Source organism: Aptenodytes patagonicus, chromosome 15 (assembly GCF_965638725.1).
Source record: "Aptenodytes patagonicus chromosome 15, bAptPat1.pri.cur, whole genome shotgun sequence".
Classification (NCBI taxonomy): domain Eukaryota; kingdom Metazoa; phylum Chordata; class Aves; order Sphenisciformes; family Spheniscidae; genus Aptenodytes; species Aptenodytes patagonicus.
The window spans coordinates 7,251,322-7,273,848 of record NC_134963.1 but is presented as its reverse complement, the minus strand read 5'-3'; the positions used below and the strand labels follow the sequence as shown (position 1 = coordinate 7,273,848).

General features: G+C 37.8%; 1 protein-coding gene across 10 annotated transcripts in view; it reads left to right on the top strand.

The window, feature by feature from the left end:
- The window catches only part of CLIP1 (CAP-Gly domain containing linker protein 1), a 72,621-nt gene that overhangs the window by 12,597 nt on the left and 37,497 nt on the right, over window positions 1-22,527 (top strand). For 9 of the 10 annotated variants that reach the window (XM_076352646.1, XM_076352640.1, XM_076352642.1 and 6 more), the window contains exons 2-6: window positions 2,755-2,950; window positions 3,444-4,015; window positions 17,613-17,737; window positions 18,826-19,042; window positions 22,239-22,436. In XM_076352646.1, the coding sequence (XP_076208761.1) occupies window positions 2,857-2,950; window positions 3,444-4,015; window positions 17,613-17,737; window positions 18,826-19,042; window positions 22,239-22,436 (1,206 nt within the window). In that variant the 5' untranslated portion in view covers window positions 2,755-2,856. Of the gene's footprint in view, window positions 1-2,183; window positions 2,209-2,754; window positions 2,951-3,443; window positions 4,016-17,612; window positions 17,738-18,825; window positions 19,043-22,238; window positions 22,437-22,527 lie in introns of those variants that run through there. The other variant, XM_076352639.1, reaches the window with a different exon arrangement.

Below are 22,527 nucleotides of genomic sequence, written 5' to 3'. Positions count from 1 at the left end.
CAGGGCACAATGGATTGTGTTACTTTTGGCCTAGTTGAAGGCCTGTATATTGAGAAAAGCAAATGACACAGCAAATATATAACCCATGACGGTGGAGAGCAAGATTAAAATACGAATGAGTACCCTGAGCCAAGAAATGCAATATTAGAACATTCTAACTTTCTGTTGAGCAGAGGTTTGTTAAACATCTATTAATAAATAATTATTTAAAACCGGCAAAATGTAATTTTGGGGGGTAATTTAGTGTTCGTTTTCTTTTAATATGCCTGTCCTTGCACAATTTAGATGGTTACTACCTGTGTGGTTCTGGAATGCTCTTTGGGGGCAAAAAAAAAGGTAGTACATGGAAAAGAATGGCAGAATACTGTAAGACAGCTTCTAGCTCCCTGGTTTTAGGAGGCAGTCTTTCTTAAGGGGGAATTGCCTTTGGCCTGAATGAGGTTGTTGAATTTCCATAAATTTGGTGTTTGGCACTGAGAGAGAAGGCTCTGAACTAAAAAGAACTGACCTTGATACTTCTCGCATTTCTGTATTTGTACCAAATCCTTCTTTATTATGTGCAGTTTTTCCGTTCCATGGATTTTGATGGATTGAGGAAAGTAATAGAGGTATGCATGAAGATCCTGGCATTGGAGAGAATAGGGCCTGCAGTGTGAGGAAGAATAAATAGGTGGCATGTGTGTAAGAGGGAAAAGGAAGGCTTTTCAAGTCCTTGGCATGTAAGAGTGAAGTGCAGTTTTAGATGATTTCTAAAAAAAAAAAGAAAAAATATGATGCACTTGGATTTAGCAGGGAGGGGAGGTATGTAGTAGGAGGGGGGAAAGAACAAAGCCAGCGTTCCTGCTGTGTCCAAAGTGATATCTTAGGTGATCCTCTAGTTGGTCTTCTGTGTAACTGTATGCCTCTCAGTTCTTTCACTGCTTAGTCATATTGCATGCCTATCCTTCTGCTTTGATTTTAGAGAGCTAACTCTGCTTTCACGTTCATGAATGTGAAAGCTCTCACTTAAAAATTAATAGTAAACTGGCATACATCTTGCAAAAACAATGGAGAAATTTTTCTCTTCAGTAGTCATAACTCTGCAGATGGGAGGGTGACATACTTCTGGCAATGCTAGAAAAAACATTCAGCAATCTGCACAGTGCTACTTCAGAGTTTTCATGGAGCATAACTTAAATTGTAGACAAACACCAAACAGCCAAGGTGGTAGTTAATGCTTTGTAAAGTATAACATTTTTGCAGACTTAGAAAATGGCTTGAATTTGGCATGGCCTATCTTGAAATAGCAGAAGAAATGTTTCACTTTGTTATTTAGGTTCACAAAGCAGTGTGCCTGATACTTCTTTCCCCCCCCCCCCCCCCCCCAGTGAATTGATTTTTGGGAACATTAATGTGCTGGCTATTAATAATACGTGAGGGGTAAAACTTGTACTGGTAGGTAAAAGACACGGTTGGCTTGTCTCTTTAGTCTTCCTTCCTGTAGCGTAGCAGTCTCTCCTTCACTAGTGTTTGTTTTGCCTTTGAACATACTGTATGCCCAGTATGCGCACCTGGGCACTGCTAATAGTGGTTTTGGGAAGTCTGCAGTTGGCCAGCTTTCTGCCTGTGCATGTGTACTGATGGGTGCCAAAATGCTGAGTAAATGGCAGGACTGGGACCTGCTTTACAGTTCTTGTTTGTCATGTTCTGAGCAAACAGTTGAGCTAACAGTCTATTGCTACATGTCTGTGCTTCCTTTTTTTTTTTTTTTAGGTGTTTGTTTAGATGTGTGCTGTTTTGTTTTGTTGGTTTTTTTTTTTAAGTGGGCATAGCAGTTCTGTCAGTGCCTTTATATATAAAGCTTAGCAAATACCCAAGCTATGTTCATGCAGAACAGTTTATGCTTTTGAAGATGGTGGGGAGACCAGTAACCTTACAGTTTGGCTTTGAATTCACATTATAGAAAAAAAACCAAACAGATTTTTCATTATAGATGAAAGAGCCTTTCTAAAGCTTTTGTAATCAGAAGGAAGATGCCTTCTGTGGCAAAACCCTTATGACATAGTTCCCTGAAAAGTTTATAGCTGGCTTCCAAGTCAGAGCAGCGCTCTATCCTAGCAACGTAGGGAAGAGTCCCTCCTCCTCTTTCCAGAGGAGCGTAGCTGGGGCACTGTGTTGGGGACTGCGAGCCAGTCCATCTTGTGATCTAAAAGATCACAAACAGCTGAGGTGGATGTTTACTTTTTAGTTGTCATCATCTAACTGTGTTGATCAATCTTAATTTTTCAGTTCCAATATCTCTTAAAAACTTTATACCTCTTATCCTGAAATTCCTGGTTCTCTTGATTTCTCTTGCAGTTAGTTCTCTAGTCTCAAGTTGTTTTTGCTGGGATATTGCAACACTTGAAAAATGTGACTGAAAACAATTGGGTGTGCAGAGTGGTTATAATCTATGTGTAATGTTAGTAATGCTGTTCAGGGCTTTGTTTTTCTTTCTTAAAATAGCCTTTTAGTTTAAAACTCGAGATGAATACAGCAGCACTCAGTGAAGTGAGTTATTTGGGTGTTTTAGGTTCAGACTTGGTGTCTTTTAATAGGAAATGGCCTTCAAAAGATGAGGAGTTGGAAACGCTATCCTGGGAAATGCTTCTGGTTGTTATTGTAAAGCGTCTTTTGTCATGCATTTCATACACAGACTATGTGTATATATAGAAATTTCTTCTGCAGGAGTTAAAATACTGATTTTTGGTTTGTGTCTAATATTTTTATATACAGGTTTATTCCAGAGTTGGAAAAACTCGAATAATACGTTTTATCCATGTTTGGAAAAAGATAGTTGCTACAGACGAAGAGGATTAACACTGGTATTGCAAAAAGATGAGTATGTTAAAACCAAGTGGACTTAAGGCTCCTTCAAAGACCATCAAGCATGGGAGTACATTGCTGAAAACACCTGCATCTGTTGCAGCTGGTAAGGAATATTTAAATATCTTAAATTTTCCCTCATTTATCTTCTAACAAAAAGTACCTTGAAAGCTATGAGTATACACTATTTTTACTATTTATACCAAGGCATTTTTGCTTGTATTTCTGATCTAATGAAAAGGATGTGTACAACATGCAAAAAATCTGAAGTTACTAATCAGATGTGATCAAGCAGTTTTCCTTAAAGAAACCTTGTCATGATAAAAATGATTGGGTAGTTTTTGAGGTAAGACTTGTAATCTTTACAAGATTTTTACCAAAACCTACATTAAATGCATTCAGTGTCTCTGTCCTTAGATTTTGAATTATTGTATTCCAGAGATTACAGTGTTTTCATGAGTAAGAAAATTTGGAACTGTGCTCTTCCTTTTAGAAATCATGCTTTTCCAAATGCTTGTTACATTGAAACTAAGTAATGACGCTCTCTGGAATATTAGTGTATTTGATTCCTGTTGCTTTCTCATTGTGCTTGATTCCAGCTCCAGCAGAAAAAGCAGGTTCCAGTGAAAAGGCCTCAAGTGCAACCACTGCAGATGCACATGAAGAGTTTGTGGATGATTTCAGAGTTGGTGAGCGTGTTTGGGTCAATGGAAATAAACCTGGCTTTATTCAGTTCCTCGGTGAAACACAGTTTGCTCCAGGACAGTGGGCAGGGATCGTTCTAGATGAACCAATTGGTAAGAATGATGGTTCTGTGGCTGGAGTTCGCTATTTCCAGTGTGAACCCTTGAGGGGAATATTTACAAGACCATCAAAATTGACAAGAAAAGTGCTGACAGAAGATGAAGCTAATGGTACACAGACAGCTCATGCTTCTAGAGCTACATCACCAACTTCCACATCAGCTGCTAGTCTGGTGTCTTCGTCTGCTGCTGCACTTCCCCCTTCAGGAATTCCACAAAAAACTTCACCACTTGCTGCTAAGGAACATTCAACTCCTTCTCAGATTAGCAATCTTTCAAAAACTGCAAGTGAATCTGTATCAAATCTCTCTGAAGCTGGATCACTGAAGAAGGGAGAAAGGGAGCTCAAAATTGGAGATCGAGTTCTGGTAAGATTCCTCTGCAGCCTCTGTGTCTGCTTTTTGATTGATGAATTGTAACTTCTGCTTATACTCAAAACTTTTCTACTATTTCCTTGGTCAAGGTAATGTAAATTTATGTTCTAGCTTTCTTTTCATTGAGTGTCTTCTGTAGACAAGCTCTTCATATGCAGTTTTGCATACTGTAGGAAGATCTTCACAGTACCAAGATAAAATGGTTAATTTGGCAGGCTTTAATCTATTATGTTTTGCCAGTGTTTAAAAAAAACATTTGGTCTTTAACAACATATTTGTAGCTTATCTTTCCACAACTTCAGGAACTACAGTCATGCTAAATAAAAAATGAGCTTGTGAGATTTCCATGCAGCTCTTTTGCCCTATTCAGGGCCTTGTCTTTAGAAAGCTAACAGTTCAATAATTGATTGTTCCCCTGAGTAGTGATAGGCAGTAACAGAAGTACTCACATAATGCCACTGATCACCCAGGAATTACGTGTTCTGTTGGTGATGTGCCATGTTACTTGGCTGCCCTTCTTAAATTCAGAACTGTTAATGCTTATGCTGATGTATCATTTCACCCTTTTAAAAGGGAGTTAAGTTTTGTTAAACATTTTTTTTTTTAATAATTATGTTGTATACCTTTTATATTTGGATTGATGTAATAGAGCATGGGTCATTTTTGATGACCGATTCAACGTACACCTACTAAGAAAAGTGGGAAACTGCCTTGAAACACTAGCCTTTGCTTGAAAAGGCAGTAGAAAACTGGTGATACATTGTTTATGTTGTATTCTTTATTTAAAGGCTATGTATGTAGCCTTTAAATATAACCAGAATGATATTTGTATGTCTACCAGATTTATGATCACTGTAACGGACATCTGATTTTAGGTTTGAATTACTTGCGTGTGTCATTAAGCTGAAGAATTGTCTTACTGTTATTTTGATACAATTTCTTTTTATTTACAATATAATTTTTTACATTTCCATTAGGTAAAAACAAGGACAGGAACAAATGCCCTGGCATAGAAAGCATTTCTGGGGTTACCATAAGAACCTTGTGTAGAAAAATCTCATGGATTTTATTGTTTGTCCTGCACTGCCCCACCAGATAATAATTCTGCAGTGAAGGTGGATTGATTTTTTTTTTTTTTTTTAAAGGAAGAATTTGACTCCTCTTTCTGTGTAAAGAGAGCTTAAAACATAGGGCCAAGTTGAAGAAAGTGTGAGAGAGACTGAGGTGAAGTGAGGGCAGGGCTTGGCTGACAGCTAGAGTTGGGCTGAGATGTGTTTTCTTGGAGTGGCAATGGAAACAAAGATTTACCGTTTATCCCTAGCTATTTCTGTCAGAGACTAGAGCCCTGTTGTCTTCCAGTCAGCATCGGTTTTTTAACCACTTGTTTGCCTTTTTCTCAAAGATCTTTGTGAGATCTTTTGGGATGTCCTCTTTGGGTGGGAAAATTCTCTGATGCCTATGAAGGCATCAATTTAACTTTCCTGTATCTTATTAGTGCAAATTACAGAAGAAGCATATCCTAAGTTTGATAGTAATAAGGTCCCAAATTCTGTTTGTTAAGTAGAACAGATTAAATTTAGTATTTTATCCTCCCTACTTTACCTGTTTGCCTTAAGTCTTCCTGTTGAATCATCAAATTGTAGCTTGAGGTTTTGGGGCGATTCCTAGCACAGCATGTCAGTGATGCATATCTGTAATTTATATGCCAGTATAAGACAGTGTACGCACAGGAATATGAAAGTTAAATGGGCATTTAATGGACAGACAAGGATTCTTGTCTGCTGGTTTTTAACCCTTTTGGGTCCCATGCTGATTTTTTGTAGTAGATCCCAGACTCTGCTGATGTCATGTCTAATAATAATTCAGATGTAAATATCTTAAATCACCAGGTTAGTGCAAATAATAGTAAACTTGGCTGAATAATCCATTCATCTCTTAATATTTTTTTTTTCTTTGCCACTGAACTGCTGTTCAGCACTACGGACTGTAGAATTGAGCTGTTGCTGAGTAATTGCTGGAAACTGTCCTCAGAGCCTACAGCTAGCACCGGTTGTGAAAGACCTGCCTGTCACTTACTGTAGCTTGCTTAGCCATTCCATCTCCATCAAAGGTACAAATGCAACTGGACTGCTCCATGTCATTTGTTTTTTATTTATACTGACAGCAGTAACTTTTCAGTAATACGTTACGCAAGAGGATGAGAGGCTTGATGGAATTTAAGTCCCACCTCAGCACAGAATTTCCCCTGTAAGTGACAATGTAGCATCATAGGCCTGAGATACGCCCCAGTCTGACTGTACCATTGCAGAACTCTAGTGACTAAATGCTGCCCACGTTCATCAGTTCTTGCAGTTTGGACTGACTGCTATTGGATACTTTGGGGAGGTTCTTAGTAATAGCAATGCCGTGATGATTATGGGTGTATGGGGAAAACAACCACTGAGAATGGCGTCTTGAAAACAGTGAGCCTCCAGCAGCGTAGAATTGCAGTTCAGCAGAACAATGAATTCATGATAGACAAAAGCTCATTTGGGAGCCTTATTAAAATACTTAACTGCAAAATTATGTCCTTAAGGGCAAATTCATGGATGGGTAAGACACAGCTCATCAGCTAAGATTACATTCTAGAATGGACTTCAAATGTGGCTCAACTTTGTTGAACTTTGTGTGTGACTTTAGGTTGTGGAATGTTACACTGGAGTATTTCAATCTGTTCAATTTTTTCCTCTAACTTTGGTATTTTAAAATGTACTTAATAGGAGTTACCTTGAATTGATCTGTTCAATTTGTTTTGTTTTGTTTATTGTTGTTGGCAACTGGCTGTTTTTGGATGATACCTTCAACAGAAAAAGGCAAAATCATACAGCTTTTTTTCTGCCCAATCTGGGTTATCAAGAAACAAGGGGCCATTCTGACAAATGTTTAAATGCCAGAGAAATGCATTTACCAATTCACATCTCACCTCGGCTTCTGTTCTGCATTACACAAATGTAAATTTGCTGGAAGTTTGTTGAACGTGAAGTGTTGGGTTTAAAGCATTTCAGGCTTGACAAACTGACGTCTCCCAACAGCTAAGCTTTGTTGGAACATTTTTCAGTTCCTACTGAGATGTTCGTACTATTTCTCTACATGAAAAGAAGCTGTAAACTCTTCACAACTGGTTCTGCATTCTGTCACAGCAAACTACTGCATCAGATGTTCATAGCCAGTGGTGTTGGGATGAGGTAGTTTGATTAAAGGCTGTATGTGCAAAGAAATCTTGAAGAGATGTTTAAAGCTGTAGAGCACGGTCTGTATTGTTTTGTGTGGATAGAAAAAATGTCTTAAGCTTATTTTCTTATTCCTTTGATCTCTAGTTGTTTCACCAGTCTTCTGTGCACTTAAAGTTAGAATTACCTAATGCTACATGGTCCCATATGTAGAGTCCCCCCCAGACTTCTATGGGAGAACGGATGTCTTTAAAATAGATACAGATTTAGTAATAAAGGAAGCTTCCAGTGTATGGATCCCTGATTTATTTGGATACGACGACAGGTGCCCTACAGGATCTTTCCTTAATTCAGATAACATTAGGAAGAATAGTGGATACATACAAACTAAGTGTTTGGGACACTCGCTCAGATGCTTGTCAGAGAAAAGAAATTCCACTGCAAAAAACAAGTAGAGTTGTGAGGTGATCGCCTATATATTCTCAAATGCAGGCTTGCTTAGAGTAACTCATGTTAGGTGCTGAACAATGCAATAGATGTGGAGATGAAAAGATGCAAAAGCAAGCAGGCTTGCTTTTTCAGGGGGCAGAAAACATCTTTTTCCAAAAGACCTTGTGTATATATATTAAAAAAAAAAAGTTTCATTAACATCAAATCAGACAGACAGTGCTTCAAGGTATGTCATATGTCATCTGAATTGTGTTCCTGTGGACCTCTGCAGGAAAAAAATACTTGTAGTACATTTGCTGCAAGAGTCAGCTACAACTTTTTCCCTTTTTTTCCGCCCTCCATCTGAAGAAGACATGTCCCAGGCTGTTAAATCGAGTTGTAAACATAAAAAAAAAAAAGCTCATGGTAGACATCAATGTCCATAAGGGGGATATAATAATCGTGGAGGAATTCACGTTGTCCTGTTTTCTTAGAAGTTCTTTTCCTTGACATTCTGGAGGAGTCAAAGCAAATCAAACTAAGTGAAGTGAATACATGAGCTGAAGTATCATACCCCAAAATGGATGTTCCAGTGCAAAAAGAGAGATCCTTTAGATTTCTGTAGTTTACTCCTTCTCAGAGATGATTGGGTTAAAAGAGCATGCAAGCCCTCTGCTGTCTTGGAAATCTCTGATAAGAAGTCTGTCTCCCTCAAATCCCGGTATAGCCAAGCCATATTCAGCAAGCATGTACTTAATTGCCTAGTTGACTTGAAGCTGAGCAGTAATTTTCCTTTCACTAACAAGTATTTGGAAATACTAACAAGTATTTGGAAATACTTCATGTTAGTATATAGAAATGTTGAAAATACAGGGAGATAAAAGTACATATTTAAAAGAATTGTGGTTTCTGATATGTAACTCCTCATTATTCAGCTTTTCATTTGTTGCGTTGATGTATAACTTTTACTGGAAAAAAATAATGTAGCTAAACCAAAGAAAAAGTTATTAATGCAAAGAGTAATTCAAATAGCTCTGTATTAACCATAATTTCCATTCTTAACATCTGAAGTATGTTCTGGAATCTGGATATGATTTAGTTGTTAGAGAGAGGACATTAACTCTGGGCAGCCTGCTCTCGTATTTGGGGATTGCTGTAAAGCAGGAAGTGTTGATGTGGAAATCTGTTTCCTTCGTTGTACTCGTCCTGCCTTTATTGGGTTAATGACAGAGTGCAAGGTCTTTAACACAACTGTAGTTGATTTGCCTGCTGAAAATTAGGCTACAGCTTCAGCATTTTTAAGCTAGTATGAATAAGAATTCCTATGCAAAAAGTGATCCCTTCTTGTGCCAGTGGAAGTGTTGTTGCTAAGTACTAAACCAGATGGGGAAAGAATAGCTGAAAACTAATTCAGAAAACAAATTACTTTCAGGCTAAGCCAGTTTCTGTTTCCTGTTTGAGTTGCAGCCAGAGAACCTGTTTGCCCTGGTATTGCAAACACTTATGATTTCTTAAGAGCCCTGTGCAAAGTTGATTTTAAAAAAATAAACAAACAAACAACCCCCCCTGAACTAACCAACCTAACAAACTCAACTTGTTGAAATAAAAGGGGGAAACCTGCTTTGTGTGACAACCGTTGCACCTACCGAAGGTTGAAGCAGTTTTGAGAGCATCTTAGGCTTTTTTATGGAGGGACCAGATGCTGTATTTTAAATTAAATAAATAAAGAAATGAATAAAAATCTGATCAACCTAAGGGGCCTTAGCCTTCTCAAGGGATTAAAGTGCTTTCATTCATTTAACCAGTTACAGCTTCATCATGGTCTCCAAATCTGGAGCTGAGCTGTAAAGCTGTAACTTGGGCCTCCATCCATATGTTCACAAAAGGTTGCAAACCAGATTTACAGGCATAGGCTGATGTGACCTTTTTGGAAAGTTATTCTCTATGCATGAGTAACATCTAACTTCTTATTGTCTGTTTTACACTGCTCGCTCTAAGTTACTTCTTGCTTCGTTATTTCTTAGTAAGTTCTTCAGTGATGTAATCGGCAGAGACTGATAGGAGATTACTGTCAGATTTGTTTCCACCCATGTAACCTATCTTCAAGTGAACGTGCATAAGTCTGTCAACTGATTAAATTCCAGGACTCTTAAAAGCAACGAAGGGGAAAAGAAACTTGACATGTAGAAAGAAGTTTCTCCCTTTAGAAGTAATCCTGCATTGTCCATGTGGTATTTTTAAGTTTTTCCATTTTCTAGTTTCTGTAGCATTCTGAACGGAAAATGCACTTCTGAGTTTAGTCTATTTAAAAATCTAGAATAGTAAGTATTTAACTGTTAGAAAAACAAATATTCATTGGCATTGTTACAGTTAAAGCAATGTAAAAATTTCTTGCCCCAATGCGTTATGAGGAGAGAAAAGGAAGAAGGATTTGGAAGTTGAGAACATGCGGTTGTTGTGTGCTCTACTGGGGCTGTCCTGAGCCTTGTTTATTGTGACTGCAAACGTATCTCAATGCTTAACTGCTCAGTCGTGCTTTTGCTTTATCCTTAAGCTGAGTTGACTGTAAGGTATTTTGATGGCTTTGTCATGTTAAGTCAAGGATGAAAGTAATTCTTATGTATGTATATTTAGACATAGTATTTTGGATACTGTAAAGTATAATGTAGATTAGTTTGTGAAGTGGTTGCCACAGCATGACATGTATGTATGAGAATATAGCTGAAGGATGGAGGGTATCCAAAGGCTTTGTCTGTAATTCATGATCTTGGTGATTTTTCTCTGTGCAAACTGCGGCTTTCTGTTAATGTTACATTTAAGCATTTTTCAGGACATGTTGTTACCTATCTGCTCACTGAAAATAAGATGTTAAATTTATCTTATTGCAGCAAGGTGTGAGTTGTGTCTAATTGTGAGTCGTTTTGGCAACTCCTTATTTAACTTAAAATTGCATGCGAGTTACTGGGATATAATGGCAGCAATAGGTGACTTCTCCACATGCTTTGTTAATAGTTGGTTCATGCAAGACTGATTTTTTTTGTGTGTGTGGACTCCCTGTCTCCCTTCCCCTCCCCCTGCCTTCCCAAGGGGAGTGATATCCAGGAACATGTTGTCCTTGCTCATTTCAACACAGGATGGGCGAAAGAACAATTTATTTATTTACTTATTTTAGTCTTCGCCTGTGCTTTTTTTGCGGCGGCAAATTAACATGTGGCTTTTGTGGTATGGAGTTGCTGTTAGTTTTTTGTATTGCTTCCTTTGTGACTGAATGAGTTGATTGAATGAATTGAACTTCAATAGCAGATCATTTTAATTATTTAAACTATTTTCTTCTGGAAGTGAAGGGTTGTGTGATAGCACTGTGTCTGTGTGAGTGTCTTATTGCACATTAGTTCTTTTGCCCACTTTGGCCTTGCTTTTGAACTTGCTGGTCAACTGGGATCAAATTGGGTAGAAATGTAGAGGTTTCAAAGATAAGTTCTTAAAAGTTTCATGGAAACAGACCAATAGAAGGTAGAGAATCTAACCACCGATTTTGGAAAAGCTGCAATTTGCCTTCACAGATTTTTGCACATCGGAGAATCCACATGATCAAGGTCTTGTCTAAATAGTGTTCCCATCAATAGAAATAGCTGTAGTCACTCTTATATTTTTAGATAGCAAAGTCACTCGACCATAATATCCAGTGCCACAGGAAAACTGACATAATTAATCCTGCTATTCACAGAATTGCTAGTTTGAAAAATCTGAATTAGGGAGGCCGGTTTAAAGTTTAGTGGATACTCTAGCGCTCTTCCAGTCATGCCTTGATCAAGCGTTGGATGTTATGCAGATATTTCTGAAAGGAAATAGGATAATCTGAAGCTAGACTGTCTAATATCAAGAAAAAAAAGACAGGCAAAAGCTGACAGAGGAACCAGATGTTGACAAACTAAAACATGGCAGTTTTGTCAAACACATTTTACTTCCTTCTTTGAAACTATAGATTTAGTGAAGAAAACTTTGTTGTGTGGTGGGATTTTATTTTTTTTTTTTAATTTTGAGTACTATATAACAGTCTAGCTTCAAAATTAGTATTGGACTTTATTGATATACTTAAGAACTGGGCAATGGATGGCAAGCACCCCCCCACCCCCCCCAAAATAAGTGGCTTACTTGGTACCACCATTGGATATGGTCACTAGTGTGGTTTTTCTTCGAGCTAATCTAGCGCTAATACTATTCAGCGCTTTGATCCGTGCTCTGGAAGTAATTGTAAATCATTCCTGCTGCAATCTCCAGAGAGTCAGAGGGGTAAATAACAGTATGCATGGAGCAGTCCAGAGGGACTTGTCATTTCACCTCCAGCAGGCCAAGCTGTTGGCTGCATTTTGCACTCAGTGGCAGAGTTTATAAGCCTAAGAATGAGAGCATAAGCTGCGTAACAGCCATGGGCAGCTGTCTGCTGGAGAGACTAGTGACTGAAGAAGATCCAGGAGCTAAAGGTACTGAAGAGAAGTTCGTGGGTTGATGTGGCAGAAGGACCACTGAAAATACATGGTGCTCTAAGCAGTGCTGACCATGCTTTTGGTCAGTACTCAAATAGTCTATATAGTTACATCCTTACTTATTTGAAAAGCCCATTGGAAACATTGGCGAGAATTCAGAACACAGCTGCAAAATTACTCAAGCAAGAGAAAGTATCTTGTAATAAAAGATTTGAAGAACTCAATCTGTTTAATTTATGAAGGGAAAAATTGAGGTGTCTTGCTTAAAACCTGTGTGTTCCTGCATGGTGAATGCCAGTTGCTGAAGAGCTCTATAATCTTCCAAATAAAAGCATAATGAGAGTCAGTAGCTAGAAGCCACAGTCAGATTTGTTTTATTTCAAATTTAAATATGTTTCTAACAATGAAGTGATTAACTATGAAAATAGACTGTCAGTGGAAGCATGTTTTCTGATGGATATCAGCTCTGATCTAAAAACATCCACACATACAGCTTAGCTCAGTACAGTTACACAGGGTTAATTACAGATGTAACTGGGTGAAATGTAAAGATGCGTTTCAGGAGAGCCAGAGGAGATGATCTGATGGTTCCCTCTGGCCTTGAATGGGTGAACAAATCAATTAATACAATTGCTCTTGCCAGATGGAAATGGTTCCTCTAAATTTTGAGAAACAAGAGGAAGAAGATTCTGATTAGTAGATCCCAGGTTTTCCAAAGGCGGTGTTTGTTTGTCTGGATGTTTTTTGCTTCTTCGTGTGTTGCATGTTATGGATGCTGTGGTTTGAATGGTTCTGAAAATGCCCAGTCTATGTGACAAACACCAAAATATCCAAGCGATGCTTTTCAAGCGTCACCATAAATAAGTGCTCAGGCAGAAGGGCGGACAGAGCAATTGTTACTCACCCTTTAACTCTGCCTCAGCTGGTCTGAGTAAGTGATACACTGACAAAGTTTCAGACAGTGGCTATCCTCCTTTCAGAGAGATCTGTATTTTTCAATGAATACTGTTTAAATAGCAGTCTCATGTTTTTTAGACTATCTCTTTTTTTTCCTGGATTACACTGGGTTATTTGTTTCCTACTTCTACTTATCATTGGAAATGCAGCTCTACAAAGGTTCTCACAAAGTTTGACGTGCTCATCCCGATGTGCTTTCATCAGGAAGTTTTTAACTGCTTTAGGTTTACAAACCCATTTTTCTACTTCACTTAACATTGCAGCAAATTAATGTAAGCTTAGTTATAATTTGATAAATGGAATTTAATCACTTTTCCCATGTGTTTGACATAACACTAGTGAATTCCAAGCAAATTTCCTCACCCCACAATGACCCGTAGCCTAACCTAAATTCTCTGGCATATTATTGCTTTATATTTTACAGCTTGACTATATTGAGTGTGACAACTGACTAAAAAAAGGTCTGGCAGTTCTTTTCTCTGATCTATTATTTAGTGACCTGCCTGAGCATGAATGAAGGTCATGGAAAACTGTCTTCATGATAGTGATGCCCCATTTTTCAATATAACTTTTAGAAACTTTTTAATAAACTTTTTTTCCTGATTCTTTTAGAAACTGGGCTTTTTTTTTTTTTTTAGTCCTCCATGCACTACTGGGAAGTAGATCCACTGGCAAATGCAACTAATTTTTTGGGGTTTGGGTTTTGGTGGGTTTTTTTACATTTTTTGCTATAATTCTTACAATTAAATTTTTAGATAGTTTTTCTATAATTCTATAATAAATGCTATAATTCTGCTGTAAGTACAATTCTTTTTTCATACTGGTATATGCAGTTTAGTGTAATCGCTTCTTAATCTTTTTTGCCCTTTAGAGCACTAAGTGTAAGTCTGTATGTGTACAGAAAGTTTTATGCATAGAAAAGCCTTTACCATACTGTGTTGTACAGTAGCACCTCACATTGTACTACCAAGGGAATAAGCGATTATTTTCTTAAATGCTTTCAAGGTAGGTGTGTTGTCACATGCAGAGTACTTAATTGCAGCTGGAGATAAATATATTGTTTGAGGCAGATGTCTGTGAATGACTGGAAGTCTTCAATAGATTCAGGCTTTGTAAAGCAATGCTGACCCTGTCTTTAAAGCTGAAGGCTTAGAAGGCTTTTGCCTGAAACTGAGCAAAACTGCATATATAGACCTTCATCGATGCTATGAGCACTTCACTGCCACAGTGGACTCTGATTCCTACTATTGGTAAGGATACACATTTCAATATTTGCAGAAAGCAGAAATGTAGTAGCCGGTTAGTCAAAGAAGCTTGACTAGGTTTGGAAAAAAACAAAAATTCTTTGGCGCTCTTCCTTGCATCTTGTTTTAAAATAGCCTTGGTACCATGGTTACAAGACTAGTCACATTGTTGTTTCTCCTGGGGATCTCATATTGTGCATCCCCATATGTTCTCGGGATATGAATTCCTCCATTTGCTCACCCCCGCTGGGCCTTGGGTTGCAGTCCCATGCACATCCACTGTGATTGCTGTAGCAGGTCCAATGGGCACTGGGCACTGCCAAAGCTTTTCTACTGGATCGTGTCTCCAGGTTTGTGATTTGGGTGCAAAGTCTTCAAAATAAATGCCATACATTTTTTACCTAAATGTGGAAGATGAGCAGGGCCAAGGTATGAAACAAAAAGGAATGAATATTTTGCACCCAAGTTTAATCTGTATTATCCTGGAGCCAGTGTTACTTACCTAGAGGTTTATTTATAGTTTTGAGTCAGAGGGAACAGATTGCAAGAGTTTTTCCTGTCTCTGGGAGTCTTTGCATCCAGTTACCCTTTTCCACTGCCATGCTTCAGATAGCTCTTATCTTGCATACCCCATTTACCTTCTATGGAAAGGCTTTTTGTGCCTCTGTGTGTTTTTTGGTAATTGATTTATGTAGTTTATTTAAAAAAAAAAAAAAACAAAAAACAAAACAAAAAAACCCCCAAAACCAACCAAAACCCTCACAAAAAAACCGAAACCTCACCACCACTCCACAAAACTGCAATAAAATTCCTTGGCCTGGCTGAACAGTTCTGTTAAAAGGAGCTGCGGAATCCCTCTGTGCAACCCCAAACCTGACTATTGTCTTTGAAGGGATGCTCCTTATCTGGGCTATTGTTCTAGCTTTCCTGTCTGATTTCTTTAATGGGTTTTTTACAGCCTCTTTTGATTTACCTCTGTTTATTGAGGCAGACAACAGTACAAAATTGAGTAGGGAAATAGTACTCACAGAATTAACCAGTCTTTTCACCTAAAGATGTCTTCCAAATTTATCGTTAAAGAAACAAAACAAAACAAAAAAAACCCCAAACTTGCTAGAAAGGGAATAAGGAAAAGGACAACTTGGAAGACCTAGTATGGACCGATAGCGCAGACACGTGCATGTTTTTCTCTCACACTGCTCAGTTAACTTTTATTTTGATGTTTGTACTTATGGTAATGAAAAACTACTAGAAAAAGTAGGTTATGTATGAAAGTGAATAACGTGTCGACTTAAGGAATAGTTCTTCCTGGGAAATACTGTAACAAACGATGTTAGATATTCCCTCTTCACCACTGTGCCACAGAGGAGATCTGGATTCCATATGACTGTTTTGGCCGGTTACGACTCTTTTTTTTCGAAGACAGTACTCGTGCTTGTGTTTTGAGAGGGGAAGTTTGTCTGTTCTCTGCCAAGAACACCAAATACCAAACGTTCTACTAGTTACTATATTAGGCTGAGTCATGATAACTGTAAACTTTGTGTATTTTTATTCCATGAAGAGTAATAGTTTGCTACAGTGCCACTTAAAGGAAGATATAAAGGTGATCTGCAGGTTAAACGTTGTTTCAAGACTGCCTCTAATGAGAGAAGGGGACTTCCACCTTAAATATGGACAAAAGATGCGTCAGCTTTCTCATTTTAGTAATATCAAAACCGGTTAATTATTCTTCCCTGGGTTTCTGAGGTTAGTGTAAATTAGGATTTTTTTTTTCTCATCAGCTGAAGCCTTGAATTGCTAACAGAGCTGTCGGCTCTGGGAAGTTGATGAGCCAGTAGCTAAAGCACAAATGTATATGGCATCTACTGTGCACTAACTTAGTACTTCGTGGACACTTAGTGCTTTCATGCAAGATAATGTCCTCCATTCCTAGATTCCTCACAGTTAACCTCTCGTGTGAACGCTTCCCAAATGCATTAATATGAATTATCTAGCGTACTGTGATCATGCACCTTAATTTATGGCACAAGAAGCTTGTTGTTCTCTAGTTATCCTGGGAAGTTCCCCCCAAGAAATAGAATGTCTAATGTAAAAATTATATGAAATCCTAATACACTTTTTAGTATATAAAAAGGAAAATTACAGTCTTTGTGTTAGCAGGTTACATCCAAGCTCTCTGCTAAGGCTACAAAATATTTCTCATTGTATAACGTGTGCTGGAAAATACAAGTGAAAAAAAGCAATGGCCCTGAAAATGCCTGTGTTGAATCCAGTGAATCTCTTGAAGAGGTTTTCATTAATATTTGCTTGTTTTCATAATGCTAGATGCAGGCTGAACAGATTTTCACACAAATAGGGCACAACATGTTGTCATTCTGACCTGCAAGGATCCTGCAGTTCTGGCTTGTGGCCCTTCTCGGCAAGTGTCAGTCACACTGAACACCTTTTGCTTCTTCGCTTAATTTAATTCCTCCCCTGGGCATTATGAAAAACTATGTCTTGCAGACATTGTAAGTAATTGGAAGATTTAATATTTTAAGTATGAAAACAACTGATTTTGATTTTTAATCTTCCATTTAGGAGTGTGTGTTTGGTTTTGGTTTTGTTTCAAAAGAAGTGAAGAAAAGATAATTTATTCTCCGCTCCCTGAGAATTCAAATAGCTGTTTGCATCTAAAATTTTGCAAAGTGCACAGCATTATGCTTTATATCAGTTCTTTTAAATGCAAGAGGGTTGTACTATGTAGTTTATCTGAACTATTCCTTAGAGAAAATACGAAAGAATTCTCGTTTCATTTCTTTTACTTTTCCTCGCAGAATTAGAATAAGAAGCAGTTCTTAGAAATACTTATTTGCTGATAGAAATTTGTGAGAACCTATAGTACAAATCTATTGCATTCAGTACACTGGTTATACTGAGTCTTGTTAAATGTATTTTTAATCTTAAGGCCATATCAAATCACTTAATAGAATTGTGGCCTTCAATTGTGACAAACTTCCTGAATACCAAATTGGACAGGACTAAATGCTAGGGAATTGATTTATTTTGTTTGTTTGTTTGTTTCTTCTGTGAACAATTTGGTTGTGAAGAGCTGTTCAACATATTAAAACAAACTCATAGGCAAAAAAATACGCAGCTTGAAATAAGAACTGGTCACATCATTGATGTGCTTTGTGAACATGATTATACTGAAAGCTTTTTATGCTCTATTTGGTATTTTAATTTGGAAATGTATTAAATGCACTTGTGTGTCTTACTGCTTCAGGTTGGTGGAACAAAAGCTGGAGTTGTGCGTTTCTTGGGAGAAACTGACTTTGCTAAAGGAGAATGGTGTGGAGTAGAACTGGATGAACCTCTGGGAAAGAATGATGGAGCCGTTGCTGGAACAAGGTTAGTCTATCATCAGATAGCAGCCGCCTTAAAGATTTTGCATCTCTATATTCTGTTTTGTTTTTTGAATATCTTACACGAAACTTTATATCAAGGGAAGTAGTTAGGCTGTAAACCTGACTGCTGATGGTGGGGGGGGTCGTTAGACACTGATTTGAATTTTATGATGCCTAGACATCTCTGAAAGTCTGCATCAACCCCACATTCATGGGATTAGTTGATCTCTCCTACTCCCATGTGAGTTGTATTCATAGACTGGTAACAGAAAACACAATTTCCTGCTTTTTGAATGTCTGCTTGATTTCTCAGCTTGGAATGAATGCTCAGTTAAGAAAAAATCTCTGGGTATCTAATAGCTGAACTTAAGGGAAATCTTCCTGCATCACAGGAACTGAAAGCTCCTATACCAATAGTTGCCTCATTGTAAAGACTGGGAACAGCATAGCTGCTTCCTCCAGTAAATCACACTTAGGAAGCATTAATTCACATCACAATTTAACTTTCTTACTCATTTGGTATAAGGAACAGTCCTTTAACTCATTAAAAAGAGGTTTTACAAGGATTGTGCCACCTTAACATAGGTGATCACAGCTTAAAATTTTGAGTGGCTTTTGTTTATATATAACCAAAGATATACATTCTGTATAATCACACAGGCATACATGTATAGGTATGTATGTAATAAAATATAAAACTACTTGATTTAATTAAAATTTTATTTTTATTTTTAACTCTGCTATCACATTTGTTGTTGGCAGCTCAGAGGAATGTATCGAAGAGGAGAGCTATGCACATTAAGCTTTGAATCTGAATGGAATTTTTAGGAAACAGAGCTCTAGCTCAAGAGTTTACTCTGTTGAATTTCTGAAGTCTGATATAATCATGCTGTTTCAGCCTCTCAGTCCCCTTTCCAAATCTAGAGTTTAAAAAAAAAATTGCAATCTAATATAGATTAGTCACCAGCTGTTACCCTGTCCTTTAATACTTTTAGACTATTGATCTAGAATTCTTTGTGAAGCCAGACCATGCATCTGAAAAGACAGAAGTTAATTTAGTACTCTCATCTGTCTGCTTTGCTTTTTTTAAAGGTATTTTCAATGTCAGCCAAAATACGGTTTGTTTGCTCCAGTCCACAAAGTTACGAAGATTGGATTCCCGTCAACCACACCAGCGAAAGCAAAGACAACTGTTCGAAAAGTGGTTGCGACTCCCACAGCCCTGAAACGTAGTCCCAGTGCATCTTCCCTGAGCTCTCTCAGTTCTGTGGCATCTTCAGTAAGCAGCAAGCCAAGCCGTACAGGACTAGTAAGCTTCTTTTTCTATTGCATGCTTTACGTTCCCAAGCAGGAATCCACGTGGCACTTGCCTGTGGTCTACTTGCATAAATTGAGAATAGAACAGATCTTGGGCAGAGCACAATATACATTAATTGTGCTCTCTTTTTCATTCAAAGCATGCATGAAGGAAGGAAATCTTAGCTAGCCCTGAAGAGTAGCTGAATATTTAAGCTTACACAGTTAATTCAGGCTAACTGAGTTATTCCAATAAGAAAGGGGCTTGCGATGCCAACAAACTGAAAAGGCATCAGTGTTCTCTGACTGGAATCTCCATTTAGTTGTTCATTTTCCTAGCACTACCTCTGTCATACGGGGTTGGTGTTTGAGGATCTGGTATGCGTTAAAGCTTCCATAGATCAAACTTGTTTTATTAAGCAGGAAGCTTCAAATTGTCTAAAATGTAAAAAGTTTTTCTTTTACTGTTAAAAAGATGAGTCAGCTGAGAAATACAGAAGTAGCAATTGTCAAGTCTTTGCTGACAAGAAGCCTCTTTCTTTTGTTTTAGATTTGTTTTAATCCTATGAATTCATAAAGGCTAAATGTTGCAAAGTGCAGTGGCTCAGGTGAATTCTAACACACTACTAATTCCACCTAATACACTTACTATGGATTCTTTTAAAGTTGCTCTGTTACATAAATGTCCTAATCTTGGGTTGCAGCAGTAAAACAGAAATCTTCTGGGAAAGGTGAATTTTAAAAAGTCTGTCTTTTAAAGCAATTATAAGCATAGAAATAATTGGTTTTTTCCACAGTCACCCTAGAGGTTTCCTTTTTTTTGTAAACCAAAGTACATAAATACATCTAATTAGAAAGAGATCACTCCCACTGATCTGGAACTGGTTAGCTGGCATACTGTCCCACTGACCAGCAGGCGCAGAACAGAGAGGTGACTTACTGTAGTCCTTCAAAACTGAAGCAGATTACAAGCGAACAGAGGTCAACAGTTGGTCAGGGCAACAGGGTTAATACCTTATCACAGAAAGCGTAAGGCACTTTTATTTGGCACAAACAGTGGGACTTTATTACTTAATCCATTCTGGAAGTTGCACTTCTGGCTGCAGAGTGCCCCCTAGTTTGAAATCGGTGCACTAACATGTGGTGCTACCTCAGGTTCAGGGCAGACTTCGTGAGCTGATGGTGAAGCATTAACATGGACCTCTACATTTTATTCCGTATGCTGTGATACTCTAAGAAACAAGAGAGTACAGTTACACGTTGTAAATGTCTACAATATATTTGCTTATTTTGCCTCTGCGTTGTGCTCCAGGGCTTTTGCATGTTTTGGGCCATAAAAGATAAAGCTTCTGTAATCTATTATTTCTGGAATTAAAATTCCAGCTTTCTTCCAACTCTCTTTCTCAGGCAACATGAACATTTGGTTACCTTCCAAGTTAAAAGGACTGTCAAAATAATTCTGACACTTCTTCTTTAAAAGTCAAGCTGCTGAAGAAACAAGATTTCCTGAAATCAGTTTTGACACAGCAGACTTTTCGTGCTTCAATTTCTAGGAAAATTGTAGCTTATCTGGAAGGTGCTGGACTCTTACATAGTCTTCTCAGTTATTCAGGGCTGTTGCTGTTTTCTTCTTCCTGTGCAAGAAAAGCAACTGTCGAAGTAGGTGATCTAATGATTTAAGAGGGCTGTCTGATACAATTCGTATTTATTTCCAAGTCTGAAGGAAGTTGATGTTTCTCTGAAATCTTGCGGATTTCTTTTGGAATCGGGAATTAAGTCAAGTTTGATTTGAAGAGCTAGAATTGTTAAAAAGCAATACATTCTGGAACGAGATCTCTTCTAGAAACTGAGAGGATCTGAAACAACTAATCTAAGCATCCAAGTGGAAGATGGTTTATTCTATCTCATAACCTTTTCAGTCACTTGATACAGCGTTTGCAATGGATTGTAGACCTATCATTCGAGGCTGTGAGTAGACAAGTTAGAGGGATTGTATAGCAATCATGGTAACAGAAGGGGAAGTGTGTTTTTGATGACAGGAGAACACGTCCGTGTTACGCTTTCTGTTGGGGATGTTGTCCAATGCCAGCATCCCAGGCTGTATATGGCAACTATTCTTCAACATTTTGATTTCTGAAAGGATCATGGAAGAAACTTGCTCCTGTTCTTGGGCAATACTATTAGACAGAGCTAAAGGTTAACATAACAGAAGAGCAAGCCTTTGTGTATTGGTTTTTGTTTTAAATAAGGCTTTAACTGAGATGTCATTCTCATTTAATACTTAGACAAATTTCTGAGCTGTTAAGTTTAAAGTCAGTTTTTATAAGCTGTATTGGATTTTTTTTTTTGTTCAGTTTTTGCTGTTTTCACAACTATTGCTCACTTTTACTACATAATTGCACTTTATTTATTCTAGCTCAAAAACTCTTGAGGAAGTAGAAGACAGGGCCATGCTGAATTTTCACTGACGCTGGTTCCATCCAGTAGAGCAGAGATCGTGCAAGGTCAAGGAAAAACCTGAGGTTCATTTTAGCTATAGTTCTTCAGATTGATTCATTTTTATCTATACTCTTTAAGTTTAATCTTCCAGATTTTTTTTCCAGAAGTGATTTAATTCCAAGTGATATAAACGTACGTTTTAGTCAGATACCAACTGTTCTTCTTCACAAGGTTTTAGCTGTAAGGCTGGCTTTTTACGTTAAGGTAAATGTTTTTCATCCTGGATGATTTATTGCCATAGTAGAGGTCCCAAATGCTAGTTGGAGTTCCAAAAGCTTTTGATAGGGTATTTAGAAATGTTATACTGTTGCTGGTGACCCAAGATGATGACTTGATAACTAGAGGCACAATGCTTTTAACTTGCTAAAAGGCTGCCTTGTTTTTTAGTGCAAAAAGGTGCTTAGGAACATAATGAGCTTTGTGTGAGTCTACTAAGCACACCTTCGACTGAGGCCAGCCTTTTGTTTTCACTTCAACCCTTCTGTCTCTGAGACACTAGCTGCTGATTGCTACAAAGCAGTCTTACTACACATATGTATGGCCATTGTTAAATTCTAGAAAATTAAGTCATTTAAATGTAAAAGGAGAAGGTAAAGGTACAGTAGCTTACAGAAAGCATTTCCTTTACTAACCCAATGTTTGTAGAATCTGGAGATATCCCTTGTTTTCACTTGATACAGAATGATTTTTAACGTATTTACTTTGTGAAGTTGACAGAAACATCCTCCCGGTATGCAAGAAAAATTTCTGGTACCACAGCCCTACAGGAGGCACTGAAGGAGAAGCAGCAACACATTGAACAGCTCCTGGCAGAAAGGGACCTGGAGAGGGCAGAAGTTGCAAAAGCAACCAGTCACGTAGGGGAAATAGAGCAGGAATTAGCACTTGTGCGCGATGGACACGATCGGGTAAGAGTGGTATTGCTGTTCTTAAAATAGAGGCTTTAATACAATTGACTTAATTTCCAAAATTGTGTTTTCTTATTAAAAAGGTCTGTGA